The 27,723-nt window shown below is 54.2% G+C and overlaps 1 protein-coding gene and 1 long non-coding RNA gene across 13 annotated transcripts in view; one reads left to right on the top strand and one right to left on the bottom strand.

Moving 5' to 3' along the window:
* Positions 1 to 4,069: 4,069 nt before the first annotated feature.
* Positions 4,070 to 9,272, bottom strand: LOC116577049. Its single transcript, XR_004280373.1, has 2 exons — positions 9,184 to 9,272; positions 4,070 to 4,581 (listed from the first exon to the last, which is right to left on the bottom strand). It is a non-coding gene; the product is annotated as an uncharacterized LOC116577049 (long non-coding RNA).
* A 44-nt stretch (positions 9,273 to 9,316) lies between these two features.
* B3GNTL1 (UDP-GlcNAc:betaGal beta-1,3-N-acetylglucosaminyltransferase like 1) overlaps positions 9,317 to 27,723 on the top strand; it is a 110,912-nt gene continuing 92,505 nt past the window's right edge. For all 12 annotated transcript variants that reach the window (XR_004280370.1, XR_004280371.1, XM_032319689.1 and 9 more), the window contains exons 1-4: positions 9,317 to 9,418; positions 10,819 to 10,935; positions 11,015 to 11,114; positions 23,669 to 23,733. Coding sequence is in view for 10 of the 12 variants with exons in the window: in XM_032319689.1 (XP_032175580.1) it covers positions 9,374 to 9,418; positions 10,819 to 10,935; positions 11,015 to 11,114; positions 23,669 to 23,733 (327 nt within the window). In the remaining 2 variants the exon portion in view is untranslated. The remainder of the gene's footprint in view (positions 9,419 to 10,818; positions 10,936 to 11,014; positions 11,115 to 23,668; positions 23,734 to 27,723) is intronic.

Below are 27,723 nucleotides of genomic sequence, written 5' to 3'. Positions count from 1 at the left end.
AATGTCCAAGCAGGAAGTACAAAACCCCAAACAGCAAAAAATAACTGGCCCCCAGATGACTCCCCGGAGGCCGCAGTCCTAGGTCTTGGGTCCCTTCTTGTAATTTTAAATCTGTCCTGAGCTGACCTAACCTAACCGTCCCCCACTCCCAAAAGGACCAAGGCCACTCTCTTCCGAGCTGCCTGGAAGCCCTTCTCCAGGCCTGTTTCACTGAGGAGTCTTGGAGACCACGTGACTGCCCTGCCGACGGGCAGCAAGACAGAGCAGGCCTCAGAGCACGGGGGACAGGGCGCCCCTGGTGGCTCAGTCAGCTGAGCCTCGGAGTCTCCTTCTGGTCAGCTCGTGATCTCGGGTCCTGAGTTCCAGCATCAGGCCCCAAGCTCTTAAGATTCTCTTACCCCGCCCCTCCCCCAACCTGAGCCCCCCCCCCCCCGCTTCTCTCTCTCTCTACATTTTTTTTTAAAATGTGGGGACCAAAGGGGCCAGGTTGGGGTTTAGGCCTGGCTGTGGCGACAGTGCTCTGAGGAACCGCCTTCAAACCTGGGGCCAGGAGCGGTCAGTGCGGTCAGCGAGGCTCACAGCATCCTCCAGGCGAAAGCAGCCGCCCCGGCAGACGGGGACGATCCCAAGAGGGCCCGAGGTCAGGAGTACCAGACACCTACGACCCCAGTCCAGCAGAAATGGCCTTCTGCCTCTTTCTGTGTCATTTCTCCAACACATCACCTGGGGAGGGAGGAGCAGTGACTACACCGGGGCCTGGTGTCCCCCTTCTCACAGGCCCCTGGGACTCATGCCCTTACCACCGCCCCCCGCCTCGCACCAGGACATGGGGGAGCTGGCTGCACACCCCGGGGGTGTCCTGACCCAGGTGCTCCCAGCTTGTCTGTCCATCTGGGAAGCAGAAGAGCGAGGGAAGGAGAGACGGCCAGCGCTCTCGATGACGTCTGGTTCGCAAGAGAAGGCGTCTCGTTACAGATTTGCAGATAACACAGAGGAGGAAACCTCCCCACTGCGGGAAGGAGCAGTGTGGTGACGTTTCAGGGTGTCCTTAGCAGGATGTGGGGTTGCTGAACGGGAGGGGGACGGCTGGGCCTGGGCTTGGGAACTTCCCACACTGGCCACAGTTCATGGTCTGTCAGGACGAAGGTTGCATTTTCCCCTGATTCTGTAGTTCGTCAAGCCAGGCATCTACAGTGTGGGACGCACCCAGGCAGGCTGGCCCCGTGGAGGTGAGGACAGGCACAGCCAGGTGTCCGAGCCTCAAGACTACCCACAGTCTGAGGACTGAGGGGCTTTCGGGACTCAAGATTTTCGGGGCTAAGACAGGGAGAGCTCTGGCTGCGCCATGACGAACCGGCTAAGGTAGGCTCCCCGGAAGCTGGAGGGAGGAGGCCGCTGACCCTGGGCGGCCGCGCTGGCAGGAAGGCGGCCGGGCCCGGCCTCCAGGGCAGGGGGGACCCCAGCCTGCCCCAAAGGCTGGCAGTGGCCAGGACGGGGCTCTGTTTCCTGACAACATCAGCGGGGCCGTGGGCACCACGGCAGCAACCGGCTGCTCTCGCTCTCATTTATTTAAATAAATAAATATTTAAAAAATTAAATAAAATTAAATATACTTGTCTTTGAGGGCATTTGATTTTTTAAAAATAAACTTGTTCCCACTTGCTTAGGGCTCTGTCCATTTTAATTGAATATTAAGACTAAAATACATTCAGAAGTGCAGCCCAGCTCCCTCACAGACAGACAGCTGGAGAGCTCTGCTCAGAGCTCAGTGCAGGCATGGGAGACGGTGGCGCAGGCGGCACAGGCTCCAGGGGCCTCTCTGAGGAGCCAAAGGCAAACTGCAGCTTCACTATTACTGCATTTGTTTGTCCGGGAGCCGCCGGGGCCTCAGCAGGAGAGAGCAGCCTTCCGTGAACCCCCAGAGAGGTCCCCAGGAGGGCCCAGCGTGAGCAGAGTCACCCTGTGAAGTCACCTCCAGCTCCATGAGAAGCCAGAATCCACAGACTCAGTGGAATCACCTGACATCAAAGGGCTCTGCAGCCCACCACAAGCCCGTGAGAGGCTGGCTGGGGCTGGGGCGGGGGCGCTGGGCATGGCCCCTCCTGTGGGCCACAGGACGGACGGTGTAATTCTGGGAAGGCCTGAATTATTATCCGACTTTACTGTCCACATTCATCAAAATAACCAGATAAACCAAACCAACTATTTCAGGCAGTATAGACCTGCTGCTTGGTGATACATACGCCTACCAGGTCAAACTGAGCTAAAAGGCACTCTGAAAATTTTGAGTCATTTTGATAATAGTGTTAGGTCCCTAAGTAGATCTCCGTGTGGACGTACAATCTCATGTGTGGGGCCTGCCGCTTGTGGGAACTCTCCTGTCTGACCCCGGGTTACGGGCGAAGGTGTGGGAAGAGCCTGGACCGGAAGCCCAGCCCGGACCCCGAGGGCCTGGGGAGCCTCCCTGGCCCAGCCTTGCATTAGCGGCCGGCTCACGTGGTCACGGGGCTCTGCCGGCCACCGGGAGTTGGCAGTGGACAGAAAGATCCTGTCCCTGCCCCCATGGAGGTGGCAACTTAGAGGAGAGACAGTGCTGGGGCAGAGCAGTGTGGTCTCGGGCTGTGAGCTGGGGGCCGAGTTGGGAAAAGATAAACCTGCATCAGGGTTTGGACACAACCTACATGGGCTGGGGTTTTACATACTGATTTTCCCTCTTGCTTTCCTGGCTTAGGTGTCCTCAAGCTAGATGGGTCCCCAGGCCAGGTCCCCAGATGGGTGGAGGCGGTCAGTAGCAGCCACAGCCCAGCAGCGGTGAGGACAGACCCGCTGCCGACGGCATCCGCAGGATACCGTGCCGGACTCCACAGGGCTGGGAGGGCCCCCTGCGCTGGGAGCTAGCCAGGCGGTCCGCCACGTCCTCATGGGGCTGACAGAAGACACAGAGCTCTGGGTCAGAGGTAGAGGACTTGAGCTCTCACAACAAAAGCAGTGAGCCCCGGGTCAGCATGTGTGCACGGGTTCCCGGAGCCCTAATCCCCAGGGGCCACGTGAGGAGGCCCAAGAGATGCCGCGTGGGCCGGCGGTCTGGGACAGGAGAGGGCCTCTCTTCACAGAGGACAGCAGGCCACCTGCTCTCCTTCCCGGACAGCGACCCCACCTCACGCCTCCAGGCCGCTCGTGTGAACAGCCCAGGCAACCAGCACCCAGGGCAGCCTCGACGTGCCCAGCCGGGCAGAGACAAGCTCGCAAGATGCAGGCAGGAGTGTCTCCCAACAAAATCCAGTTAAAGGAGGCAGTCCTGGGGGACCGATGACAGCTATTCCCATCAGGGAAGGCAAACACAGGTCACCTACGGCTTGGCAGTGAGCCTGCGCCTGAGCAGCACCCCCGTACACGGCCGGCCTGGGGGGCAGGAGGCCCGGACGGGAGCTGACGGAACAGACCGGAACGGCAGCTCCTCCCAGCCAGCCGGGGCTCCCTCCCCACCTTCCCCAAATGATCTGCCCTGTGAAAGGGGAGAGCAACAGAGCGGGGTCGCACTGCTAGCCACCCCTCCCATGCACACCTTCACCCCAGCCCCAGCATGGCTCTCCATGGAGCCCACGGCAAAAGCACCCGTCGCCCCCTTTCCTTCTGTGCCGGGGCTCGGGTGCGCCAAGGGAGGCAGCCGAGGTTGTGCTGAGCCTTGGCCAGTAACATGGGAGCACGGCACAGAACAGCTCACAGAATGAGCGGACTGCTGGGCGCCCTTGTCGCGGGAAGCTGCGTCCGCAATGGGCTCCCTCGCTCTTCAGCGTCCGGCTCCTTGCATCGTCTTTGCCGAGCGACTGGACTCCCGGACAGCTAGGGTTTGTCCACAGACAGGCAGCGGGGTCCCGGCCGAGGAAGAGGTCACTGCAAACACGGTCTGCGTCCAGGGGTGCGTCCCTCCGCCTTCCTGACGGCCCGTGTGTCCATGTTCAGGTTTTCGTTTTAATCAGGCTTAACATCTCACTGGTTTCCCTGTTAATTAACAAGTTAAAACCCTTGACATGTGTTCATTTTATATTTGGATGAGTCATAGTTTTACTTCTTTGAAAAGTACCTTTTAATACTTTTTTGTGCTGGAAGAACAGACTCTCGCCTGGTAAGTGCATTAGAGATTATGAGCGAAGGCTCCATCCTTGCCCACATGAGTGTTAGTGACCATCTGGTCCTTGAGTGTTTAAGGGCATCTGCAGGCTGCTGCCACTGGACACACGAGGGACTGGAAGCCAGAGACCTGTCCCCTCCCCAGCAGCCTACGGTGCCCAGAAATGAAAGGAGGGCTCTGTGATGTGTTAGGACGTGCTGTCCATTCAGGGGCCACAGGGCACTGGCGGAGGACACAGGGCAGGGATACCAAGCTCAGCTTCGAAGGAGGAGTAGGAATCAGCTTCGGGGTGGGAAGAAGTAGATCAGGGTGGGAGCAGCTCGTGGTGGAGCTGGCGGGACCATCTCACGCAGCGGCAGGGAAGGGGCTACATGGCAGAGGGCCAGGAAGCAGGAGACACAGAGAAGGGTAGGTCCTTCGGCCAACAGATGAGCTGCATCGGAGGAGGGCTGTGGTGGGAAGCGGTGGGGGGGGGCACGGAGGGCATCATGCTTGGCAGGAGGTCCTGCCAGTGGGGTCCCACAGGTGGGGTTCTGTGACTGCCAGGGCCGGGAGTCTCCGGGGCTGGCTCCTGCTGTGGGACCCCCAGAGGCATAGCAGGTGCACAGGGCAGACATCGGTTCTCCGAGCCTGAGACCACGGCCTACACTGTGCCTTCCCACACAGCGTGGACGAGAGCAAGGCGATGAGAAGAGGGGCTCACACAGGTGCCATGGCTGAGACATGCCCAGGGCCACCCGGCCAGGAAGGAGCAGAACCCAGAAAGAGTGCCTGTGTGGCCCCAAACCCTGGCTTCGCTCCACATGCCTGGCCACTACGTGAACACGCCCTCTCCCATGGGCAGCACAGCTGCAGTCGAAGAACTTTGCAGTAGTGCCCAGAGCTTCGTTCTAGCTGTGGAGGACTTGATGGGTGTCGGAGCCTGTGCAGCCCTCACCCAGGGAGCTACCAGGGACAGGTGCTGAGGGGGCTGGGGGAGGCTCCTGGCTAACCCCCTGTCAGGCCCCCAGCTTTGCCACTGAGGCCTCACTCAAAGCCTCAAGCCCCCCCGAGACCTCTGGCTTCCTCCCACAGAGGACACCCTCCTGTTAAAACACAGGAGGAAGACATCTAACTGGCCCCGCCTGGCCTTTCGCCAGATGCTATCTAAGCCCTGGCCTCAGGGTGCTTGAGCACTGACACCGCACCATCCACACGTCTCCCACCGGCACCTGCCACCCACCCGTGGGTTACCCAGCACCTGGAGAGCAGACGGCTGAAATCACTCCGGAGCCATTGCTGGTGGCAGGCAGAGGCCCTGTTTTAAGTTTCTTTCTGCCTTTCCAACCTGTGTCACTTCCTCTCGCCTCTCGCTCAACCCTTGCTGTCCTCTGGGTGCTGTCTCTGGTTCTAGCCAGACCCAGGGCACTCGGTTCTGGGCAGCCCTCACCTGGCCTGCCGCATGCTAGGCACCTCAGGGGATACCTGTGGGACCCTGCACCACTGTCCAGAAGTGCAGGGGAGTAAATGCTACCCAAAGGGCAACCCCAGACGGCAAGACCAAGGGTTAAGTCTTCTCCCTTCATGCTCCAATGGACACTTCTCCAGAGCTCTGGGAGGGTTCAGGGTCCAGGTCCAGCAGCCAACAGTGGGGGCGCCAACAACAGAGCACTCTGGTCCTGCCTCCCTGTCCTTCCCTGCCTCACTCCCTAGCTCCCAGCTTCCTGGGGACAAAAACCCTCACTGAACAGGCCCAGGCTGAGGCTCTGCTTTCTGGGTGCCCAGGCCAAGAGACAGGCATTCCATGGGATACTCAGATGCCTGCATCACACCCACTCCCGATGTTTGCTCAGCTGTTCCTTGAATGAAGCCTGGTGGGAACCTCATTACTTCCTGCAGCCAGGCCAGTGACGGAGTCCAGACTCTGGCTTCAGGTCCGCCGTGTGTGCCGGAAAGTCATGAGATCGTGCCTGGCACACAGGAGATGCTTAGCTAATGGGAATCTCCCTCTCCAGAGCTCCTGATGGCCTGGTCCGTCTTAGAACGACAGCTTCCACCCATTAGTTACCCCAGGAAACGTCCCTTGCGTGCTTTACGGGCCAGGTGCTCAGTGGTGCTCAGCCGCATTCTCCCCGTGCACCGTCGCGGGACAGGATTTCGGGTCTCTGTGGGACTCCAGTGGTCCTCCTCGTGACAGCACTCGGCTCCTCCGCCCAGTAGGCTGGGGTCGCTCCGAGAGAACGGCTGAGCTGGGAGTCAGTGCTCCAAGGGAGAGCTGAGGGCCCTCGGAGGAGAAGGGAACAATGGAGCTCCTGGGCTGTCCTCCACCGTCACCCACTGGCCAACCCCTGCCTGTGGCTGTGGGGACAGCAGCGGGGTCTGGGCACCCTCACCCTGCACCCAGTGGCCAACCAGCTGAAGGGGATGGAAGAACAATCCAGAGTCCCTGCGGCAGCAACAGGACCTCAACAGGTCTGAGGTCCAAGAACTTAGGCTGCTGAAAATGGAACTGACGTGCTCACGTCCACACCAGGCCTCCGTCCCGTGGGTTACTTTGTTTAGAGACGGGCTGCCGTTCCTTGGTGAGCCATTAAACTAACATGGTGAGTTCCCGAGCCACCTCAAAACGCGAGACGAGACCGTTCCAGCTCTGGCCACACATGGTCAGGCAGCTGGCTGCTCCCCTGAAAACATGTGGACTCTCCAGGGCTCTGGCCACTGTGGCAGCCTGTCCCCTGGAGGCCGAGCACACTGCCCTCCTGAGTGCCTCGCTGTTCCTGGCCTCCTGGCCGCCCCACTGTCCTGGCAGGGGGAGCTGGAGCTCTGCTGGGGTTCATCCTGCCAGGAAACCTGCGAAGCACGTCCACACGTGTTGCAGAGCTGGCTCTTGGGGACGCCCGGCTGTTTCTGGAGCTCGAACTCATCCCTCCCTGTTGCCCTCAAGGAAGTCTCACTGTGGGTCTGAGCACCCAGACCTCACTGCATCTTGGCCCCGACACCAGCATCTTAAGTCCCTGTTGGGCAGTTTTTAAATTTGAAAGCCCTCAAAACTGGTGCCAGGTCTTCTGAATACAACCACCCTCTAGTCTGCACAAGTCACAACTGTAGCAGAAAGGTCGTTCCACACACCCACAGCCCGAGTTTTCTGTGCCTCCCCTTACGTTCCCTGTGACTTCATTCGTATTTTCAGTCCCCGTGAGTCCTCCCTCTGTCCCTCTGGTGCGGGCAGGGGTCAGTCCCCGGGCCTGGTCTCTCTGTTGAGAATCTTCTCACCGGTGAAGGGACTCGTCTCAGGCCGTCCCCCAGCCTCAACCCTGCATTTCTGAAGTGCCTCCCGGCACTCTGTCTGCAAAAGGCAGATAATAGCCAAACTTTGGTTGCCCGAAAGGCAGTAAAAACCAAGTTTCTGGCAGCAAGAGAGGTGCAGGAAGCAAGACGGGGCAGCCAAGCCGAGTTCGATAGCACGTTCTGTGGCGGCGTGAGGCACCCGGTGTGCCCCCCCCCCCCCCCGCTTCCTCCCACACGCACGGAGGAGGGGCTGGCTCTAAGCCCACGGGTGTTCCGGTAGCTACCATGAGACTTCTTACCAACTTGCTCAAAATAAACTATTCCCACTATGCCAACCTTTGGAGAACATGAGGTCCTTGGGAACAAACTCCCAGCCTGGCTTTACCCCACCGTAAACAAGGTGGCATCTTCACTCATCTGACCTAAGAATTTCAACCTGTACAACAGGCTTTGCAAATACAGACGCAGGTTAAGGAAAAACTAGGTTTGAAGTGATGCTTAAAAAATCTACAGCACAAGTGTGGCTTTGCTTACACCGTTAGTGTGTAGAACCACTTGCATTTAACCCTAGCTCGGGGCTCCAACCCTGGTCATTGACTGACATCCGCTGGGACACACCCCAGGTGGGGACAGTGTGTCGGCCAGTCTACCAGCTCCAGGCAGGACTCAGTGGGCCCCCAGGGGCCGGTCCCACCAGGAGGGGCAGACGTTCTCACAGCTGAGGGGACCCCACCTGGTAAGGGAGTGAGAGCCTCCAGTGAGCACAGCTGGAGGGGGCACCTGTGGGAAGGTGTTCTAAGGCACCTACACCGCAGCCCCAGAGCCCGGGCAGGGGACGCAGACACCAGGGGCCAATGCCAGCCAGAGGCACAGCCAGGCCCCTGCCCCCTGCACCCCTTCCTTGCTGGGACAGCTCAGGTGTCCTTGTGCACCCCACCCCCCTGCCAGGCTTCTCCTAGTCCACTGTCGGGTCAATCAGAGGACATGTCACCTGCCTGCTTTCTTTTAAAAACGGTTATGCGAAAGGTCATCTGGTTTGGATTTTCGGGTGTAACCAACCGTAAAGCGCGGTTCTCTGGAACAAAACCCACCTTCTCCACGACCTCAGTATTTTTATGACATTTCATTTCACTGAGGACCTCGGAGGGATTTACTCCTTCAGGTGAGAGCAGCAGGGCTGGAGGCCAAGGGCCACGGCAGAAAGGAGGGTGGAGGGACACAGGACCTGCCCAGGCTCCAGAGCACAAGAAGCCTGGACCCCTGGCGCGCAGCGCCCCCTGCCCCAGCCCTTCCCCCGCCCAGTCCCCTGCCCTTCCCGGCCCTCCCACTAACATCCACCTGACATCCCCCTTGCCTCCTTGCCCTCCCCACGGCCCGCCCCCTGCCCTGCCGTCACTCCCCCCCCTCCCGTCCTCCCCCTCTCTGTGCCCGCTCCCCTAACCCTTCCTCCCCGCAACCCCCTCTAACCCGACCTGGGCCTTCCCCTACCTCCCGCTTCCCGGAGCCCGCCCCTCCCCGTGACCCCTGCCCTCCTCTGGCCCTCCCCCTCCCCACTGACCCACCCCTCCCCCCAGGACCCTCCCGCTCCCCACCGACCCGCCCCTGGCTCCACCCCTCCCACGGGTTCTCCCCTCCCCCTTCCCCGCCCCTGCCCGTCTCCTCCCGGAGCCTGCCCCTCTCCGTGCGCCCAGTCCCCCCGACCCCCTTCCCACTGACCCACTCCTCCTCCTCCCCTCCCTCCAGGCCCGCCCTCTCCCCGGGTCCGCGCGGTGCTCCCCACCCACCTCGGGCTTCCGGCCTCTCTAGGCCGCTCCCCTCTACTCCCCGCCGATCGATGGCTCTCCGCACCAATAGGATGCGCCCCGGCCTCGGGCCCCGCCTCTCGGGGAGCCGTCTGCGCACGCGCCGCAGGCCGACGTGGGTGGTGGAGCGCCGGAGGCTCCGAGGGCGGGGCGGCTGCCCGAGCGCGTGGCCATGCGGGCCCTGGGGGACCCCGCCGCCGCCGCTGCGCCCCACGTGGTAGGTGCCCGGGCCGCGGGGGTCGCTTCCGCCCGCCTCTCCCCTCCTCTGCCCCCTCCCCGCCCCACCCCTTCTCCCCCCGCCCCTCCCCTTCTCTCCCCTTCCTCTTCTCCCTCCCCGCCCCTCCCCTTCTCTCCCTCCCCCTCCCCGCCCCTTCCTTTCTCTCCCCTCTCCTCCCCCCTTCCTTTCTCTCCCCTCTCCTCCCCCCTTCCTTTCTCTCCCCTCTCCTCCCCCCTTCCCTTCTCTCCCCTCCCTCTCCTCCCTCCGCCCCTCCCCGCCCCTTCCTTTCTCTCCCCTCCTCTCCTTTCCTTCTCTCCCCTCCTTCTCCTCTCCCCGCCCGTCCCGCCCGCCCCTTCCCCGCCCCTTCCCTTCTCTCTCCCCTCGCTACTCCCGCCCCCGCCTCCTCCCCGCGGAGGATCAGCCTTCCCGAGGGCCTGCCCAGGAGCGTCTCAGCCCGAAGGGGCCGCAGCCCGGGAAGCCGATGAAGCCCACCGTGGGGCTGGACGTTGTGCTTTACGTGGCAGATCGGAGGACAGTGAAACCCTCCCTCCTTTTCCTTTAAAAAAGTGTTTCCTTAAAAATGAGCACATGAGTGCGGCAGGGGACCGCTTCTCGGGTCCCACAAATCCGGGAAGGGGCCGCTGAGTCGGAGGCCCGGAGTCGAGGGCTTGACTGGGTTGCACGTCGGGCTCCGCGTTTGTCCACACCGCATTCGGGCTCGGTGCCCGGCGACCTGCGCACGCTCCCCGTGGACGCTGCACACACGCGTGTCCGTGCGTGGCCTCGTGCGCACCGCGGTCGGGCGCGGGCTCCGGGCTGGGGGCCCCCGTCCGTGTCCGAGGACCCGCGTCCGCCCGCTGCCGGCGGCCGGGCTGCCCGGCGTGGCCCGCTCACTTCCCACGCGTGTGTCTGGTGGCGGCCGCGGGTGGCCCCCGCAGCAGACCCCCGGGCGAGGAGGGCGGAAGGGCCGAAGGGTCGGGGTCCCGGCGTCGTCCCCGCGCCCGCTGCGTTTCACTAGCGTCCGCCGAGAGAGGGACCGGGAGGTTATTCTCAGGCGGGGCAGGGAGACCTGCGGACGCTCGTCCCCCAGGACGATGCTGCCGACCAGTGACGGGCAAACGGCCAGCGCCGTGGGGTCGGGAAGGAGCGTCGCCTCTCGGACTCCCGGTTGCTCTCCGAAGTGCCCACAGACCAGGGCGGGGAGGCCTGGTCTGCTCCGTCGAGGGGGGGCCTGCGAGCTGCCGGGGAGCGGGCACCGTCTCTCCCTGCGGCCTCCCCGCAGGCTCTCAGGGGAGTCCGGCCTCGGCCTCGGGAAGCCCGCGGGGGCCGGCAGGGACACGACCGCCGAGCGGACGGCATGACGGCCCCGGGGCGCGCTAACCCGTGTCTTTGGCTCGCAGTCGGTCATCCTCCCCGTGCACAACGCCGAGCCCTGGCTGGACGAGTGCTTGCGGTCCGTCCTGCAGCAGGACTTCCAAGGCTCCATGGAGCTCTCGGTCTTCAACGACGCCAGTCAGGTAGTGCCCGCCTTCCCGGTGGGGACACGGCCTCGCGCGTCCCTCGGGGCTGTTCCGAGCGAGCTCCTCGTGCTTCCAGGACCGGTCTGCGGCCGTCATTGAGAGATGGAAGGGGCGGCTGGAAGACGCGGGGATCCCCGTGGTCATCGGAGGGCACGACGCTCCTGCACCCCGAGGAGGTGAGTGACCGGGCGGGCTAGCAGTCCACGGCGAGGACACCTTCCGTGCCCTGTGGACTTACACACCGTTAACCTTCGAAACAACACCGCGGGCCCTTCCCCCAGCGAAGAGGCGGTGCTCGGGAGTGAACCGAGTCCCCAGCCCAGGCCGCAGGGTTCCCGCCGGAACCCCAGGCAGGTGCGGACAGCGAGCGCCGCGGGCTCTTCTTATAGGCGAGGGTGGGTGGGCGGGGGCTGTTGTAAACAGAAAGTCCATTGGAGGGAACCCGGAGCTGGGAGTATAGTGGCTTCTCATTGGCTGGATGGTGGCCGTCTCCATTGGCTGAACTGTGCCCGTCTCTCATTGGCTGGGCTGTTGCCGGGGCAGCAGGAAACCTTGGGTCCAGGAGCTGGGTTAGTGAAGTGGTACCCACCTGCGAGGTGCCTCTCTTCCTGTTGGGTCTGTAGTCGATACTCAGGGCTGGCCACAGAGCGCCCCCTGCCGGCCTCCTGACTCTGCTCCAAATAAGATTTTCTTTTCTTAACTTTCATAATAATTTCGTTTTAAAATCCTGGTAAAGAGTATCCTGAATAATAAAGTTTATCACTTATTAAGAACCCAGTACACCTAAATTTCTTATTTTCTGTTAAGGGTTTCTGTGAGATCACCGTGCGTACTTTACACTTAGCCTATTAATGCTTTTGGGTGTTTTGTTTTTAGTGTGATTGATCATATTATTGATTACCTCTACTTCTTAAAATTATTTCCTTGTGACATTAGATTTCTTTTTGATCAGTTTTTTAAAGCCTTATTAGAAACTAGCTTTTGGTTTCAGTGATTTTCTATATATATATTTTTTCTATTTTGTCTGTTTTCTGTTTCCACTCTGATCTGTATTTTCTTTCTTTTGCTTACTTTGGGTTAAATTTGTTCTTTTCCTAATTCTTTTTTTTTTTTCCTAAGATCTTACTGATTTATTTATCTTAGAGGGAGAGCACACACATGAGCACATTCAAGTGAGGGGTGAGGCGGGAGTGGGGAGGTGTAAGGGCAGAGGAAGAGAGAATCTCAAGCAGAGACCCAGTGACCCTGAGATCAGGACCTGAGCTGAAACTAAGAGTTTGTTGCTCAACTGACGAGGGAAACTTATATGTTCTTTTCATGTTGTTCATTCTGTTTCAGGACACCTTCTAATTTTCTTTGGACTTATTTATGGATTATTTAAAAGTATGTTATTTAGTTTCCAAATATTTGAGAGGTTTTCCAGATATTTTCTGTATTGATTTCTCTTGTAACTCCTCTGTACTGAGAGAACATACTTTGTCTTGAATGTGTGGCCTATCTTGGCAAACGTCCCATGTGCACTTGGGGACATTGTGTAGCTGATGGTGTTGGGTGGAGATTTCCATAAATGTGAATCAGATCAAGCCGGGGACAGTCTTGTTTAAATCTACCGTGTTGCTGATTTGGGGTTGACTTGTTCTGTCAGTTATTGAAAGGAAGCACTGAAACCTTTAACTCTGTCCCTTTGCCTGTTCCTCTCTGTAGTTTTCTCCGTTTGGATTAACAATATTTTGAAACCCTGTTAACATTTAGGGTTGTTAGGAGGAGTTGACCTTTCATCAGTATGAAGTGACCGTCTTGATTTTGCTGATCTTCTTTCCTCTGAAATCTATATTCTTTGATATTAATTTAACTGCTCTGGCTCTATTTTGACTAGTGTTAACATAATATATGTTTTCCCTCTCCTTAAACTTTAACCCATTTGTTGAAGGGTACCTCCTTTAAAGGGTAGCCACTCCCCACAGACTCTTGTAGACAGCAAATCCAATCTGACAATCTTCACCTTCTAACTCGGTGTTAACATTAGTTACATTTAATATAACAGCTTTATTCCTGTGCCACACAGTTACCTGTTAAAGTGTGGAGTCCTGTGGTTTTAAATGCCCTGTCAAGACTTTGGCTGTGCTGGCCTCACCGAATGAGCTAAGTGTTTCCTCCTTTTCTGTTGTTGTTGTTGTTGTTGTTTCTTTTTAGAAGAGTGGAAACGACTGATGTTCTTCTCTAAATGTTTGATAAAATTCATCAGTGAAGCCATCTGGTTGGAAGGTTTTTTTAATTTGTTTTTTGTTTTTTCTAAAGATTTATTTTATTTATTTGACAGAGAGACAGCAAGAGAGGGAACACAAGCAGGGGAGAGGCAGAGGGAGAGGGAGAAGTAGGCCCCCCACCAAGTAGGGAGCCCAGTGCAGCCCAGTGCAGTGTTAATTCAAACTGAGAAATCCCCAGGACCTTGGGATCATGACCTGAGTCAAAGGCAGATGCTTAACTGACTGAGCTACCCTGGTGGTCCTTTTGTTGGAGGGTTTTGATGAATTATTCAGTCTACTTATTTGTTATAGGTATGTTCAGATTTTATATTTCCTTTTGATTTAGATTTGGTAGTTGATGTATTTCTACAGATTGTCCCTTTCATGTAGGTTATTTAATTGGTTGGCACACAGTTGTTTGTAGTATTTTCTTAGAATCCTTTTAAATTTCTGTTAGTCAGTAGTAAGGTACCCACTTTCATTTTGAATTTAGTACTTTGAGTTCTCTCTTTTCTTGGTCTGGCTGAAGCTTTGCCAATTTTGTTGATCTTTTCAAAGGACCAACTTTTGGTTTCATTGATATTCCCCTCCCTCTCCCCCCCCCTTTTTTACTTTCTATTTCATTTATTTCTCTTCTGATCTTTGTTATTTTCTTCCTTTGCTAGCTGTGTGTTTAGTTTGCTCTTCTTTTTTAGCTTCTTAGCGTGTAAAATTAGGTTAGTGATTTGAGATCTCTTTTATGAAGGCATTCATAGCTATAAATTTCTCTCTGAGGATTGCTGTTTTTGCATCCCATAAGTTTTCGTGTGTTGTGCTTCCTTTTCCACTTATCTCTAGGACTATATTTCTAAGAATATCTAAACATATTCTAAGAATATGTCTAAGGATATTCCACTGTTACATGGAACATCTGTATGTGTCTATTAGGTCTGATGGTTTATGATGTTGTTCGGTTTTCCGTTACCTTACTGCTCTTCTGTCTAGATGATCCATCCATTATTGAAAGTGGGGTGTTGAAGTCTTCAACTATTATAGTAAAACTGCCTTAAAAAAAAGAATTAATCCATTTGAGAAAGAGAGATAGTGAGAAAGAGCACAGTGGGGTGGGGACAGAGAGAAGCAGACTCCCTGCTGAGCAGGGAACCCAACACAAGGCTCCATCCCTAACGCCTGGGTGGCTCAGTTGGTTGGATGACTGCCTTCGGCTCAGGTCATGATCCCGGAGTCCTGGGATCGAGTCCCGCATCGGGCTCCCAGCTCCATGGGGAGTCTGCTTCGCTCTCTGACCTTCTCCTCGCTCATGCTCTCTCTCACTGTCTCTCTCTCAAATAAATAAATAAAATCTAAAAAAAAAAAAAAAAAAAAAAAAAAAGGACTCTGGGATTGTGACCTGGGCCAAAGGAAGATGCTTAACCACTAAGCCACCCAGGTTCCGCAAAACTGTCTTTTTCTCTCTTCCATTCTGTCAGTTTTTGCTTCACTTACTTTGGGGCTCTTTTGTTAGGTGTGTGTAGTTTTATAATTGTTATGTCTTCTTGACTGACCCTTTTATCAATATAGAATGTCCTTTATTTCTAGTAACAGCTTTTGACTTAGGGCTTATTTTTGCCTGGTATCAGAATGACCAACCAGCCCCGTACTCATTCGGTCACTAGTTGAATGGAATATATTTTTCCATCCTTTCACTTTTAACTCCTTTCTGGTTTGGATCTAAAGTGAGTCTCTTACACACAGTATTTAAATGGATCATGTGTTTTTAAAATCCATTCTCCCAATCTTTGCCTTTTAATTGGAGTATTTAATCCATTTACGTTTATAGTAATTAGTGACAAAGGCGGCCTTTTACCATCTTGTTGTTTTTATCTGTACATTTTATGTGTTTTTCTGTTCCATAGCCCACCATTAGTGCTTCCCTTTTTGCTCAGTTGATCATTTCTAGTAGCGTGCCATTTTGATTCCCCTCTAGTTTCCTATTGCTTGTATTTGTAAGTTATGTTCTTAGTACTTACTGTGGAGATGACAGTTAATATATTAAGTTTACAACAACCTAGTTTGAATTAACACTGATTTAGCTTCAGTACTGTCCAGGGCTCTGTCCCCCACAGTTCTGTGCCTCCCACTTCAAGTTTTTGTCACAGTTCACGGGGATATCATGTGCCCATCGAGGTAGATTTGTAATCATTGCTCAATGTATTTGTCTCTTATGTCAGATAGGAAAATTCAAGGTAAAAAAGAGGACAACACTGGCTTTTATATTAACCATGTAGTAAAGTTTATTATCGTCTGTTACTCCTTTGTGTGGTTTCAGGTTCTCATCCAGTGCAGCTTGGTTGTAGCCGGCAGAGCTCTGTTAGCATCTCTTATAAGGGCGGGCCTGCTAGGGGAGAGCCCCTCAGCCCTTTTTTTCTGGGAAAGTTTTCATTTCTGCTTCATTTTTGAAGGATGATTTTGCCAGATAAACAATTTCTGTATGTTATAGAGCTAATCATACATTACCTACATATTGTTTTATACAATTCCTTTTTAAATCACTTAAAAGAGGGGGGGAGAAAGGTGTTTTTATATTGTTTTTTATAATTACTAATTACCTTTGTTGTTTTTGTTTTTCTTTTCATATGGATTTGAAGTACTCCTTGGAATTCCTTGGGGTCAATCTTTTTAGCCCAGAGAACGTCCTTTTGTGTTTTGTTTTGTTTTTTAATTTGACAGAAAGAGATCACGAGCAGGCAGAAAGAGAGAGAGAGAGAGAGAGAAGCAGGCTCCCAGCTGAGTAGGGAGCCCAATGCAGGGCTCAATCCCAGGACCCTGAGATCATGATTTGAGCCGAAGGCAGAGGCATTAACCCACTGAGCCACCCAGGCGCCCCTTCCTTTTGTATTTTTTGTAAGGCAGATGTGCTAGAAATTCTCTCAGTTTTTGTATATCTGGGAATGTCTTCATTTCTTCTTATTTTTGAAAAATAACTTTTCTGGATATAGTATTCTTGGTTAATAGTTCTTCTGTTCAAGTGCTTTGACTGTGTTACCCCACTGCCCCGTGGCCTTGACCACACTCAGAAGCCAGGTCAGCCACGTTTCCCATCCCCTCTAGCAGCAGCCTCCCACCAGAGCTAGACTTCCCCACACCCTATCGCAAAGTGCGTGGGGAGTGCAGGAACCACTTCTTGGTGATACCATACCAGGGGTACACAACGCTCCTATGCCAACATGGGGGCTGGGTAGAAGGGGGCCCTGCTTTTCAGTCTCGCGTGCCTGGACCTCAGCCTCAGCACCAGGTGGTGAGGCAGACTGAGAAGTGCTGATGTCCTGTGGCCCCCAGGAGAGTGCGGTACCCACACCATGGGGAGGGGTAGGGACGCAGCAGGTCTCGGATCAAGTACCATAGACTCTCACTGTTCTTTCCAAGATTTAGTCTTTTTTTCAGTGAATATTTCTTCAGTTGCTGTATATCCTTGGAAGTGGTGGTGGTTTTTTTATCATGTCCACCAGCTTCTGTCGGGACAGTTCAGGCAAACTGGGGGACTCTGTGAACTGTCATTCCTGAAGCCTAACTCCAGTCAAGATCCACGACGGCTCTGTTTTATCCCTATTGACTTAGTCGCTGGAATTCTCCGTTTTGCTATTTCAGGGGTCTCAGCCTTCCAAATGGCCGCCTGTATCATCCATTGCGCATCGTGTGAGGGTCCTCCGACAGCGTTTCTCCCCTGCGCTCTCGACGCTGCTCTTGTCCTGTGTTGTGAACCCCCCGGGAGCCCAGCGTTAACTCTAGAGAGACAGACGCAGTAAGGAGGAGAATCTCGCGAACACCCATGTGGCTGCTCTTTCCAGTGCTCGGCACTCACACATCTCCCTTTGCTGTCATTTTCTTTCTGCCCGAAGGACCTTGCACATTTCTGGGGTGTGATGCGTTCCTTTGGCATTAGTGTGTCTGCATCTGGCTCGTGTGGGCTGGTGGACAGTGCATTGAAGAAATGCCCTCACTAGACGCACAGCCTTTCCTTAGTCCCATCTGCTGCCCCCAGCTCCCCTCCCGGACAGGGGAGCTTGTCCCTCAGGTCACCTTCCCCGGTGGCTTGTCCCCTGCTCTCTTGCTTTCCTTGCTCCCTTCTTCCCACCTTTCCACCTTCCTTTGTTCCTGCGGTCCCTTCCTCTTCAGAGTGGCTGGGGAGACGAGAAGGGAAGGCCTGAGACAGCCAGGCTTCTGCATGCTGGGAGCAGCCCCTCCCCACCGATGGTGCCTCTTGAATGTGATGTTCTTTTGCTTCGTAGGAATGGAGGGAGGGATGGGCAGTCAGCTCACCTCACAGTGGTGGCTAGAGAGAAGGACAGAACCCCACAGTTCTTCCCAAGTGAGCCCCTGGACTATGCTGTTTGGGTTTCCCCCCATGCCAGGGTACAGCCTCCTTCTGTCTCCTGTGGAGGAGCCCGTGGTTTTAAATGAGGTGTTCCAAGTCTTACGACTCTTTTCTGTTTCGAAGGCACTTCTAGTGCTGGGATGAGGTAGGTGGGGTGGACTGCCGGTTTGTGTGCACTCTCTTTTCCAGCTCAGTTTCTTACATTATCTCTGATTTTGTATGTAAGCAGTCTAACCTTGAGTAGATGTTATTGTTTGGTTCCTTTTTTCTAGTTTATACTTCTCCTATTTTTTTTAATTAGGATAAAAAGTGTAAAAGAACAATATGGAATCCTGTTACTGAATCCTTGAATTGTTCCTGATATAGAAGGAATGTTCCTAGACTTTCAGTGTTAAGTGTCTTTACCGTTGCTTTCTGACAGACACCTGTCTTGAGTTAGCTTGTGGTTCCTGACTTAGTAAGCCTTCAGAAAATGAGGGATCAGTGTGGAATTTTATTAAATGTCTCTTAGGTATCTGTTAAGGTGAATACTTCTTTTCTCCTCACAAGTTTATCATAGTAAGTGTTAGAACTGTCAGCAATGCCATGATATATTTTTATACGATAAAACTATTCAATTTCCTTAGGACTTTTTAATCTCTGGACATATGGAAAATTGATCTGTAGCTTTTGGGTCCTTGTTTGATGTGTGCTCAGGTATGAGAGTAGGAGGCCTTGGGCTGCCGATGGAGCATTTTTGTGGGCCGTGATCGTGTAGCCGCGCAGCCCCTTCGTCTCCTTTGTCTCCACCTGCCGTATAAACTAGCCCCGTGGCCTGTGTACGTGACAGAAAAGACCCATTTGCTTATGCTCACAGATGTCTGCTTTGAGTAGTAACTTTTTTTTTAATAATAGTGTGTGATAAATTCTGGCACACAGAAGGGTCCACAGTGAGACACAGAAGCCCCACACCCTAGAAGCAACAGTGTCATTTGGTTCTTAGTTGACTTACCTCATGTGGTGCTGGCCAGCATGCACATGGACAAGGAAATGTTCAGCCACAAAGTGTTGCGCACACATTCCTCCTCCCCCTGGCAGGGCTTCTGTTTGGTCAAAGGGAGTCACACTGTCAGGATGCATAGTCTCCGCTGTGCTATAACTTGTTTTAGGTGCTTTCCTGAGAAGTTGATTCTGACAGTCGCTGCTCGCCAGGTCCTGTCGGGGGCGGGGGAGGGGTGGTGTCCGGCTCTGGGAACTGCCACCGTCTCCTGCCAGCTCTGTGCTGTGCCTGGGGCGTCCCAAGGGTCAGGATCTGTGCGGCCTTGAAAGACCTCCTGCGTTACTCTTCCACTTTCTACACACCTGCCATTGTTTGGGGTTTTCCCCTTCTCTTTTTCTTTTATTTATTTTTCATTTTGTGTGTTCCTTTTTTGTGTTGCTGGAGTCCTCCTTAAATCTACCATGTAGATAGTAATTATATTTGGAGTTTTTACGTGTCTGAAAGGTCTTCACTTTGTAGTTAGGCTCAGTTGACAATTTAGCTGGGTATAGAATTCTAGGTTCAGAATCATTTCCCTTAGAATTTTGAAGGCTTACCTCATTATCCTCTGGTGTCCTCTGGTTTTGATAAGAAATCTTCTTTCAGTCTCTTTAAAGGTTTCCTTTCTGGAAGTGTTTAAGGTTTTTCTCTTTATGTTTTGGGTTTTGAAATTTGATAATGCTGCGTCAAGCCGTAGTCGATTTTCATGTATCCTCTGTTTTTATACTGAATGATTAGCTTTGTACTCTTAGCTTTGGCTGTAATATATTGGGCTTCCTTTAGGTTCACTTCAGAGTTTTTGTGTAAGACTTGAAACCAGCATGCCTGCATTTGCTGCTGGGTTGAAGGAGGGGGGAGGCCGGATGATGATGCTGGAGCTGGTGGGTAGGCTCCTGCAGGTGAGAGGAGTCTGTCGTCCTTTAAAGGGTGGGCCTCAGCTTTGGTTGCTTGTCAGAAGTGCCTGTGCAGCTTTGGGAGCCCTGATGCCTGACCCTGAGTCCTAGCCTAGATGTGCTTGAGCAGTTGGTCCAGGAGCAGCCTGTGCCCTGTGATGGGGGATGCTTCCTGAGAAATGCTGGGTGTGTCCATGGTTGAGAAGCAGAGCTTTGAAAGAAGCTCAGGAGAGCTGCGGCATCAGCCCCCCTCCTTCATGGGCTGGGTCCTCAGGGAGTCATACTTCAGGGTGGGCAGGCTGCGGATTTGGGACCCCTTGGGGTCCCCTGCTCTCTCCAGGGCTGTATGGGCTCTGCTCGAGTCCTGTTCAGACTGGCATTGGCTTTCCTCTCTGGGTGGGCGTATAATTTATGCTTCGGCAAGGTTGGGGACGTGTGAGACAGAAGAGACGTCCACTTTTCCCAGACGCTTCTTGCCCTCAAAGTCCCTTCATCCTGTTTCCATTCTCTGCTCTTTTCTGGTTTTGGTGGTCAGGTGGGTCCGCTGGCCTCACTTCCGATTCTCACGAGCATGCCCTAAGCATGATCTCACAGAGTTTGTGCCTGGCCCTGTGGGGACTCGCTGGTTTACTCAGAGTTCACAGAGGGCATCTGAGTCCAGCTGTCTCCTCCTGAGCTCTTGGGGCCCACGCTCAGACAGGGCTAACCTCCGCGTACACTGGCTCTCCCTGCACACTGGCTCTCCGCAGAGCAGCGTGCGGCCCCATGCGGGCGGCTCAGGGGCCTATCCTCCCGGCGCCCTTGCCTTCACCTTCCGCCACGCCCCACCAGCACTCAGTCTCTGTCTCCATGTCCCTGGGCAGAGGAGAAGGAGGATGCTGGTGGCGGTGAGTGAAGTGGCTGAGCTCACAGGATGAAGCAGACGCTTCTCTCCCAGAGCGTGCCCCGACCCCACATCACATCCCTCACAAACAGTGCCCTGTGTCCTACTTAGGAGAGCAGGAAAGTGTGAACACATTTTAGAAAAAATTTAAAACCAGAAATAGTCGTTAAAATTGGTCATTTAAAAGAAAGCTTTTTCTAAGTTTATGTTAGAAGACCACACTCTTTGGCATTGCTTCTCAGTGGCCCTGCCTCCTGGGGCAGAGGACCGGGCGGCAGGGGGCCAAGGCTTCGGTGGGCCCCACCCTCCCCCTCCCTGTGCCTCAGTTTCCTTTGCGGGCAGCAGGTCCAGTGCTGAGAAGGGATAGCACTGGAGCTGCTGGGGAGCTGCCCCACTCTGGGCGTCCTGATCTTCCCTGTGGTCTCGTGTTCTGCTTTTTCCCAAACTATTTCTTGTTTTCATTGTTTGAAATAGAAAACTTGAAAGAAATCAATTATTGTTGAACATCTCTTTCAACTTGCTTCTGAGATGTGTAAACAAATTGTGATTTCTGAAACTGGTTTGAAGGTCATTTTAAAATATTCTTTAAAATTTTTTTAATATTTTATTTATTTATTTGACAGAGATCGCAAGTAGACAGAAAGGCAGGCAGAGAGAGAGGGAGAAGCAGGTTCCCCGCTGAGCAGAGAGCCCGATGCGGGGCTTGATTCCAGGACTCTGGGATCATGACCCGAGCCTAAGACAGAGGCTTTAACCCATTGAGCCACCCAGGCGCCCCAAAATATTCTTTAAGATGTTTTGTATCTTCTATGGTTCATAAAGGAAGTCGAGGGCGTTTTGGTGACAGTGTGTCTTTGCTTGATTAATCTGCACTTTAAACACAAGTTTTGTTTCTTGTAAAATATTTTTTATAGATTAGATATAACTTGAGTCCTATCACATTCATACGCGTGTTGTCAATAACAAGAAAATCTGTTGTCGCGTGAAGGAAGGAGGCGCTGCGCCACAGCCACAGGACGGAGTGAACTCAGTGACATCCAGAAGAGTGTGTTTCCCTGAAATGATATTTTCTGAAGTAGAAAAAGTTATGTGAACTCTTAGATACATAAATCCACACGTTTCCTTTCTCAGGCGTGCTGAGTTATTTAAATTGGATTAAGATTCATTTCTTATTATTTCACGTCATAATAGAGCAAAACATTTCTTTAAAACACAGTCACTTGCTGAAGTGAAAACACAACGCAGGCTGCCCCCTTCTCTCCAAGAGTGAGTTTTTCTTGCCGTGACCATGACAACCGGCTCCGTCACAAAGAGACAGCCTCCCTGGACGTCAGGCCCTGGCACAAACCTCTGACTTTCTTCAAGGCAGTAATATTAAAGCAAATTCCTTGTCCTTGCCAAACATAGGCTCATTGTGAGGAAATCCCAGCTTCCTTCATGAGACACGTTTTCCTTCATTATCCAAATTCTGGTTCAATTTTTCCCCTTCTGAAATCGGACTGCACAAAGCAGCTCTTGAAACAGAACTCTTGGTCATTTAATGTGACCGTGGGCCGTGTCTTCCCATTTCATCGTGTGTGTCTTCGGTCAGAGCCCGTGAGACCTTCGCCCGGGCCTGCCATGCCTGGTGGTGGGGACAGTGCTTCAGTCCATCTCTGGGCCCTGCCCCTGCCTCTTATATCTGTGCTTCTTGGGGACCTGGGGCTGCTGTGCTCACTGATTCAGGTGGGCTGAGCGCTAGGGTTAGTGCTAGAGCCTGAGTTGCTATCTGGTGGGAAAGCAGCCTGGACAAGGGCACTGGCCTGGGTCACAGCCTGGGCTACCTGGGCACGGCCCTGGCCCTGCTCTTCTGGCCCAGCGGACTGGCAGTGGTGCTGGAGTTGGCTCCAAGCCGCTGACTGGAGCTGCAGATAGGCACGTCCTTGGTGTGAAAAACGGGCGTGCTCCTGTGCAGCCTAAGGCAGCAGCACCAATGAGACAGGCTTTGGGTCCCCCGAGCTGGTGTGCGAGGGGGATTTATTGTTCGATGTCTGCGCACTTCTGTTCCACTTTGTGTGGCTTTTCTCCGTGGCGCCAAGTCCGTGACTGGCTGGTTAACTCGGTGCAGGTATTGGAGGGTGTCCCTCGTGCCCTCTGAGGACTGCCTGGAACCAGCCTCTGGCCGCAGCTGGCTCAGCGTGAATTCCCACGGCCGCTCCTCACCAGATAGCGGATGGGGCTGGCCTGCCCGCCTACCCGCCGCGGTCTGCTGCTCCCTACACCACTGGGCCTCTGCTCTCTCTCGGACTCGAGCAGCCCCAGACCCCTTGTCATCATAAGCCTCCCGACACTTCTCTTGGCACCTTTCGTTTGGCACTGAAGTGAAAACACAACACGGGCTACTCTCCTCTCCAAGAAGGAGAGATCGCCAGAGGTCGTCACGTAACTTTTTTCAACTCAGTTGTAATCTCTCTGAAGGCAAAGTGTTCTTGAAACATAACACACGTCCAGAAAAGCGCACTGATCATAAATTCCGGTTCGGTTAATTTTCTCGGACGGAGCGCGTCCCCAGCGCCGTGATGAAGAGCTGACCGTGTCCCTTCCGGCCCTGCCCACATCCCAAGGGAACCACCTGATACCAGGTGACCTGGCTGCCATGGGACCTTGAACGCCGTGTGGGCATCAGCCACACCGTGTGCAAACCGGAGCTGCTCGCCCTCATCACAGTATATCTTTGGCTTTCCCATCCTACGTCAGGGGCCGTCACGGCTTGGGGAGCGTGCCGGGGTGCTCGGGCGGCCTGCTCCTAGCGAGGGAGCCGTGGGGTCCCGGTGTGTGCGTGTGCACACCTGGTAAGTGCTGGCGCTGACCACAGCTGCCCCTGGGGGATGCGTTCCGATAACTGCTCGCGGTGTCCAGCTCAGCGAGCTCGTACCGTCCGGTCGCACACATGGGCTCCCCCTCCCCCGGCCGCCGTGTCGACTCTCTCGTCAGCATTCCCACCAGCCTCTGCCCCGGTGCTTCCACCAGGGACGCTTCGAGTTTTTTCTTTCTGAATGTTCCCCGCGGCTTAGCTTCATGTTACACTCGGTAAATGGTTGAGGACTCTGTTTTCCTCCAGGGAACAGTCCCTGCTCCGTACACTGGTCCCGGGGGCTCTCGGGGTCCCAGCCCCTAAAGACGGAGCAGTGATTTCTGTTGGCTTTGCATTCACTCCGTCTCAAGCAGACCTGTTCTCACCTGGTTGTGTACCGCGTTCTTCGCTCCCTGGTGGGGCCATTACCCTAGATCCTGGGGAAGAGAAAGGCGCTGAAAACCGAATTATAAAAGAACTTTTCTCTTCCTTTTTTCAAACAGTTGGATATTCTAAAAATCAAGCCATAGCACAGAGCTCAGGATCTTACCTTTGCTTTTTGGATTCGGTAAGTAACTTTGTTTTATTTAAAGTGTGTGTGTGTGTGTAGTGGTTGAATAGATAAATGACCTGACATTTTAGTTCCTGAAAATCATGGTTCTGATATTTAATGATCAGACTTTAAAGTTCCTGGGCTCTTGCTGTCAAATTGCCATAGCACTTAATGAGTTCATTTTTAGTAACTAGGATTCTATGAAAATGCAGAATTGCACAGCAGAATCACTTAGACAAACACTTAGAGGATGCACAGCTTTAGAGGAAATAGTGCAGGCGAGCGATGAGAAAGCCCAGAGTAGGGTCGGTAGTACGTCTGTCGGGAAGGACAGAGGGACAGGAGTGGGGGGCCCAGGACAGCCGACGGCTGGTGGGTTTTAACATATCTTTCAGTCACTTGTGACCAAGGAAACATAAGGTATGTTAGTGAGAACACCCAAGTTTTTAAAAATCTGTGCTCACAGGGTTTTCGGAAGTGCGGTTCCTCTATAGTTGAAAGGTGGGAATTGGGGTGTTGGTGGCATCGTTATGCATTTAGTATCAAGAACGTATGAGATGCGGGCGCCTGGTGGCTCAGTGGGTTAAGCCTCTGCCTTCAGCTCGGGTCATGGTCCCAGGGTGCTGGGATCGGGCCCGTGTCGGGCTCTCTGCTGGGCGGGGAGCCTTCCCCCTGCCCTGCGTGCCTACTTGTGATCTGTCAAATAAATAAATAAAATCTTAAAAAAAAAAAAATCTTATTAAATGCTCATGCCCTCAGCTCCTTGACGTCACCTGTAGGGCTCACAGGAACTCTGGAAACGACGTGTGTCCCGTCAGGATGTGGGATCAGCACAGCGTTTCTGAAGCATCTTCAGTCACGTGGCAGAGGGTTAGCACAGGCGGAAAGGGCATGACTGCATAGATAGTGTGTGCTCGGCCGTGGGTTTCTCTCACTCACCTTAAAACAGAACGTAGGCACGTCTGCGCGTGTGCAGTCTCCCTCGGCCCCACAACTTCTGGGCACTTTGGGCGGCTGCTCTTGGTCTTCGTCTTCGCAAGGTCAGCCGTGGTTCAGAGTTTTTGCTGAATTAATTCTCCTACGAACCTGCTTCTCATCTCGTTCGGGTGCTGGAACTTCTGGGTGAGGCCTGGGTCCACGAGCAGGTTTGGGGAGATTGTGTTTCTGTGTGAGCAGGCGGCAAAAAACTGCTTCTCAGGCAGCTCTGGTCTTGGAGACAGACACTGGGGCGACCGTGTCCGTCCGTCCTGCCGCTTCAGCAGCTCCTGTTTCTTCTTCTGCCTCATTTCTTAGACAAAACTCCCTCTCGTTCCCTCATCTCCTTGCAGACGCAGCTCTGGGGCCTGTTCTCACTCTCAGATGGTCCACCCAGCATTTTCCTAAACAAAGACAGTTTTTCCACCGAAGACAGCAAAGTGTGCTTTTCACAGCCTTTGGGTGAAGGCAGGAGGCGATTTTCTGCTTCTCCTTTAGGGCTGTGGAAGCTCCACCAGCAGGACGCAGGAAGCTCCACCAGCAGGACGCAGGAAGCTCCACCAGCAGGACGCAGGTGAAGGAGAGAGAAGAGCCGGAGACATCTCCCGTCTGGTGCCCTCCAGGGCGTTCTCTGTGTTCGCTGGAGGCCAGGAGAGAAAAACGGAGGAAGGCCGAGTGGGACCCGCAGAGCCAGTTCAGAACGGCCAGAACCGCAGACCGGGAAGGCTCCTGATGAAGCGGGTGGAGGGCAGCATGGACAACCAGGTCCCTCAGTGGCGGGCAGGAAGAGAAGGAGCAGGTCAGAAGCCCGGCTAGTCCCGGAAACCGTGGGGAGGGGGTGCGCTGGGGGTCAGAGCCACGAGAGCCCTGCTGCCAAGAGAGGAAGGCTGCCACATTGGGTATGACCGTGTCTCCGTTCTGGGCGTGGGAGAAACGCGGTGTCACCAACATCTGACCAAGGAAAACTTGCCCTGACTCGAGAAATGTGACCTGTTCTTGCAGTTTACTTAAAATAAATCCGTGAGGTGAATTTTGGTGAGTTTTGCCTGGGATGGGCATGACTGCCTAGCCGTGCTCACCAGGGCAGGGGTGGCACCGTCCATCCGCCTTCCCGGTGGCTGGTGGGCACAACTGCCTGCCAGAGGGCTGGGCACGCAGATGGGCAGGCACATCTGGTTCATTAGGACCCGATGGCTCCAGGCCATAGGGTGGAGGAGGAGAAGCAAACAGAAGCCTGGCCTTTGAAGGAGGTGGCCTTTCCTCTGTGTGCCCTGACAGGGACTTGCAAGGTTCCTGGGCCCTTGGGGTGAGCAGATACGGTGTGTGTGGGAAGGAGGCTTCGAGCTTCGTCTGGTGTCCGCTTTCCTGAGGGCAGCTCTTGCAAGGGTCCCCCACCACAGTGGAGAACCTCTGCCTGCAGCCGCTTCCCTTAGGACCCTGGCCATCCCGTGTCTGCTCAGGAGCCCTATTAGCCACCGCAGAGCTGTCTGTCCTGACAGCCACAGCACCTGACGGGATGCAGAGGACCACCGGGAGGGAGTCTGGGCCCGCGGCCCACGCGGAGGGGCCAAGGGGACCCCCCGGAGGATGCCCCGTCTTCCAGGAGGTGGGTTGGTATCCTCAGTAAAGGACAGAGACAGGCCCCACCCTGTGCGGCCCTCAGCTGCAGTCGCGCCCTGGTCTGACCGCTGCCCGTGGCCACATGCACCTTGGCTTTGTTACGTTTCTGATCTCCGAGGGTTGGTTCATTTCTGGGCTCGCTCATTCCCTTTCAGCCTTTCTGCTTACTTTCTCCCGAGGTTAAGATGATACCTTCTCTTCTAGGGACGGCTCGGGTGTTCCTAAGTCCTGAATGTAGCGACCCAGGTATAGTCGCCTCTCCCAGCCTCTAGCCTGACGTGTTCATCTTCTTTCCAAACGTAGACCTCAGGGTCTCGGGAGCAGAGAGCTGAGTCGGTCACGAGCCTCGCTTCAGGACGCTCGCTCACGCGTCCGGCAGCCTCTGTTTGGTCAGTACCTGGGGTCTTGATGGTGGTGCAGTGCGGTGTTTGTGCCCATGCAGGACTGGAGCCGGCCGGCCCGCTGACCGCCCCCCGCCACCCCCACACCGGTCTGCCACCTGCCACACGCTGTGTCCTAACCTGAACTCTGGTATTTGCACAGAGCTGAAAACATCACCTAAAAACTTCAGTGTTTTTATCTTTATGCAAAGAGTATCAGGCTATGTAATATTTTAAAACGCGTGTTATTAAGATCCATCCATATTATATATATCCTTATAGATCAGTTTTTTAAAATGGAGGTAAAATTTATATGCAGTGAAATGCAAGATTTAAGTGTGAAAATTACACACAAAGTGAAAATTTGCTGAGTTTTGACAGCTGCGTCCCCACTGAGACACAGACCATTTCTGTCCCTCAGAACGTCCACTGTGCTTCTGTGGGACCCAGATCCGCAGGGGAAGCTGCACAGGACACCCTCGGCTGCAGCCTCTTCCCCCGTGGTTAGGGTTAGGGTTAGGGTTACTGACACGGGGGCAGTTTCCTGTCCGGGTTATTTTACTGACACTCTTACGTCCGTCTTTTTGTGAATGTGTATTTCCCTTTCTCTTGGGGAGACACCAAGGGGCGGCGTTGACTGGTCACGGGAAAGGTGTTCCTCACTGAAAATGAACCTGCCGAGCCCTGAGGTTGCTCAGTGCGCAGTGGTGGGGGGGGCCCACCTCGCCGGCGCGGACGCTGTTGGTCCCTGTCTTAACCATCCCGCAGGTGCAGAGTGTGTCTCATTGCAGCTTTGGTTTGCGTTTCTCTGGTGCCTGGTGCTGTCGAACACTTCTCATGGGTTTAATGGCCGTTCATTTCTTTTGTGATGTGTCTCTTCAAGTCTTTTGCCCGTTTTTCTTTAATTGGGCTGTTCGTCTTGTGTCAGTGAGCCATGGAGGTTCTGTGTTTGGGGTGCAGGTCCGCTGTCCGTCGTGAATGTTCTCTCCCATCTGTGACTCACCTTCACATGCAGTGTTGTCTTTCGATG

The sequence above is a fragment of the Mustela erminea genome, chromosome 18 (assembly GCF_009829155.1).
Source record: "Mustela erminea isolate mMusErm1 chromosome 18, mMusErm1.Pri, whole genome shotgun sequence".
Lineage (NCBI taxonomy): Eukaryota > Metazoa > Chordata > Mammalia > Carnivora > Mustelidae > Mustela > Mustela erminea.
Note: the sequence above shows the minus strand (reverse complement) of the source record. Positions and strands in the feature narration are given on the sequence as shown.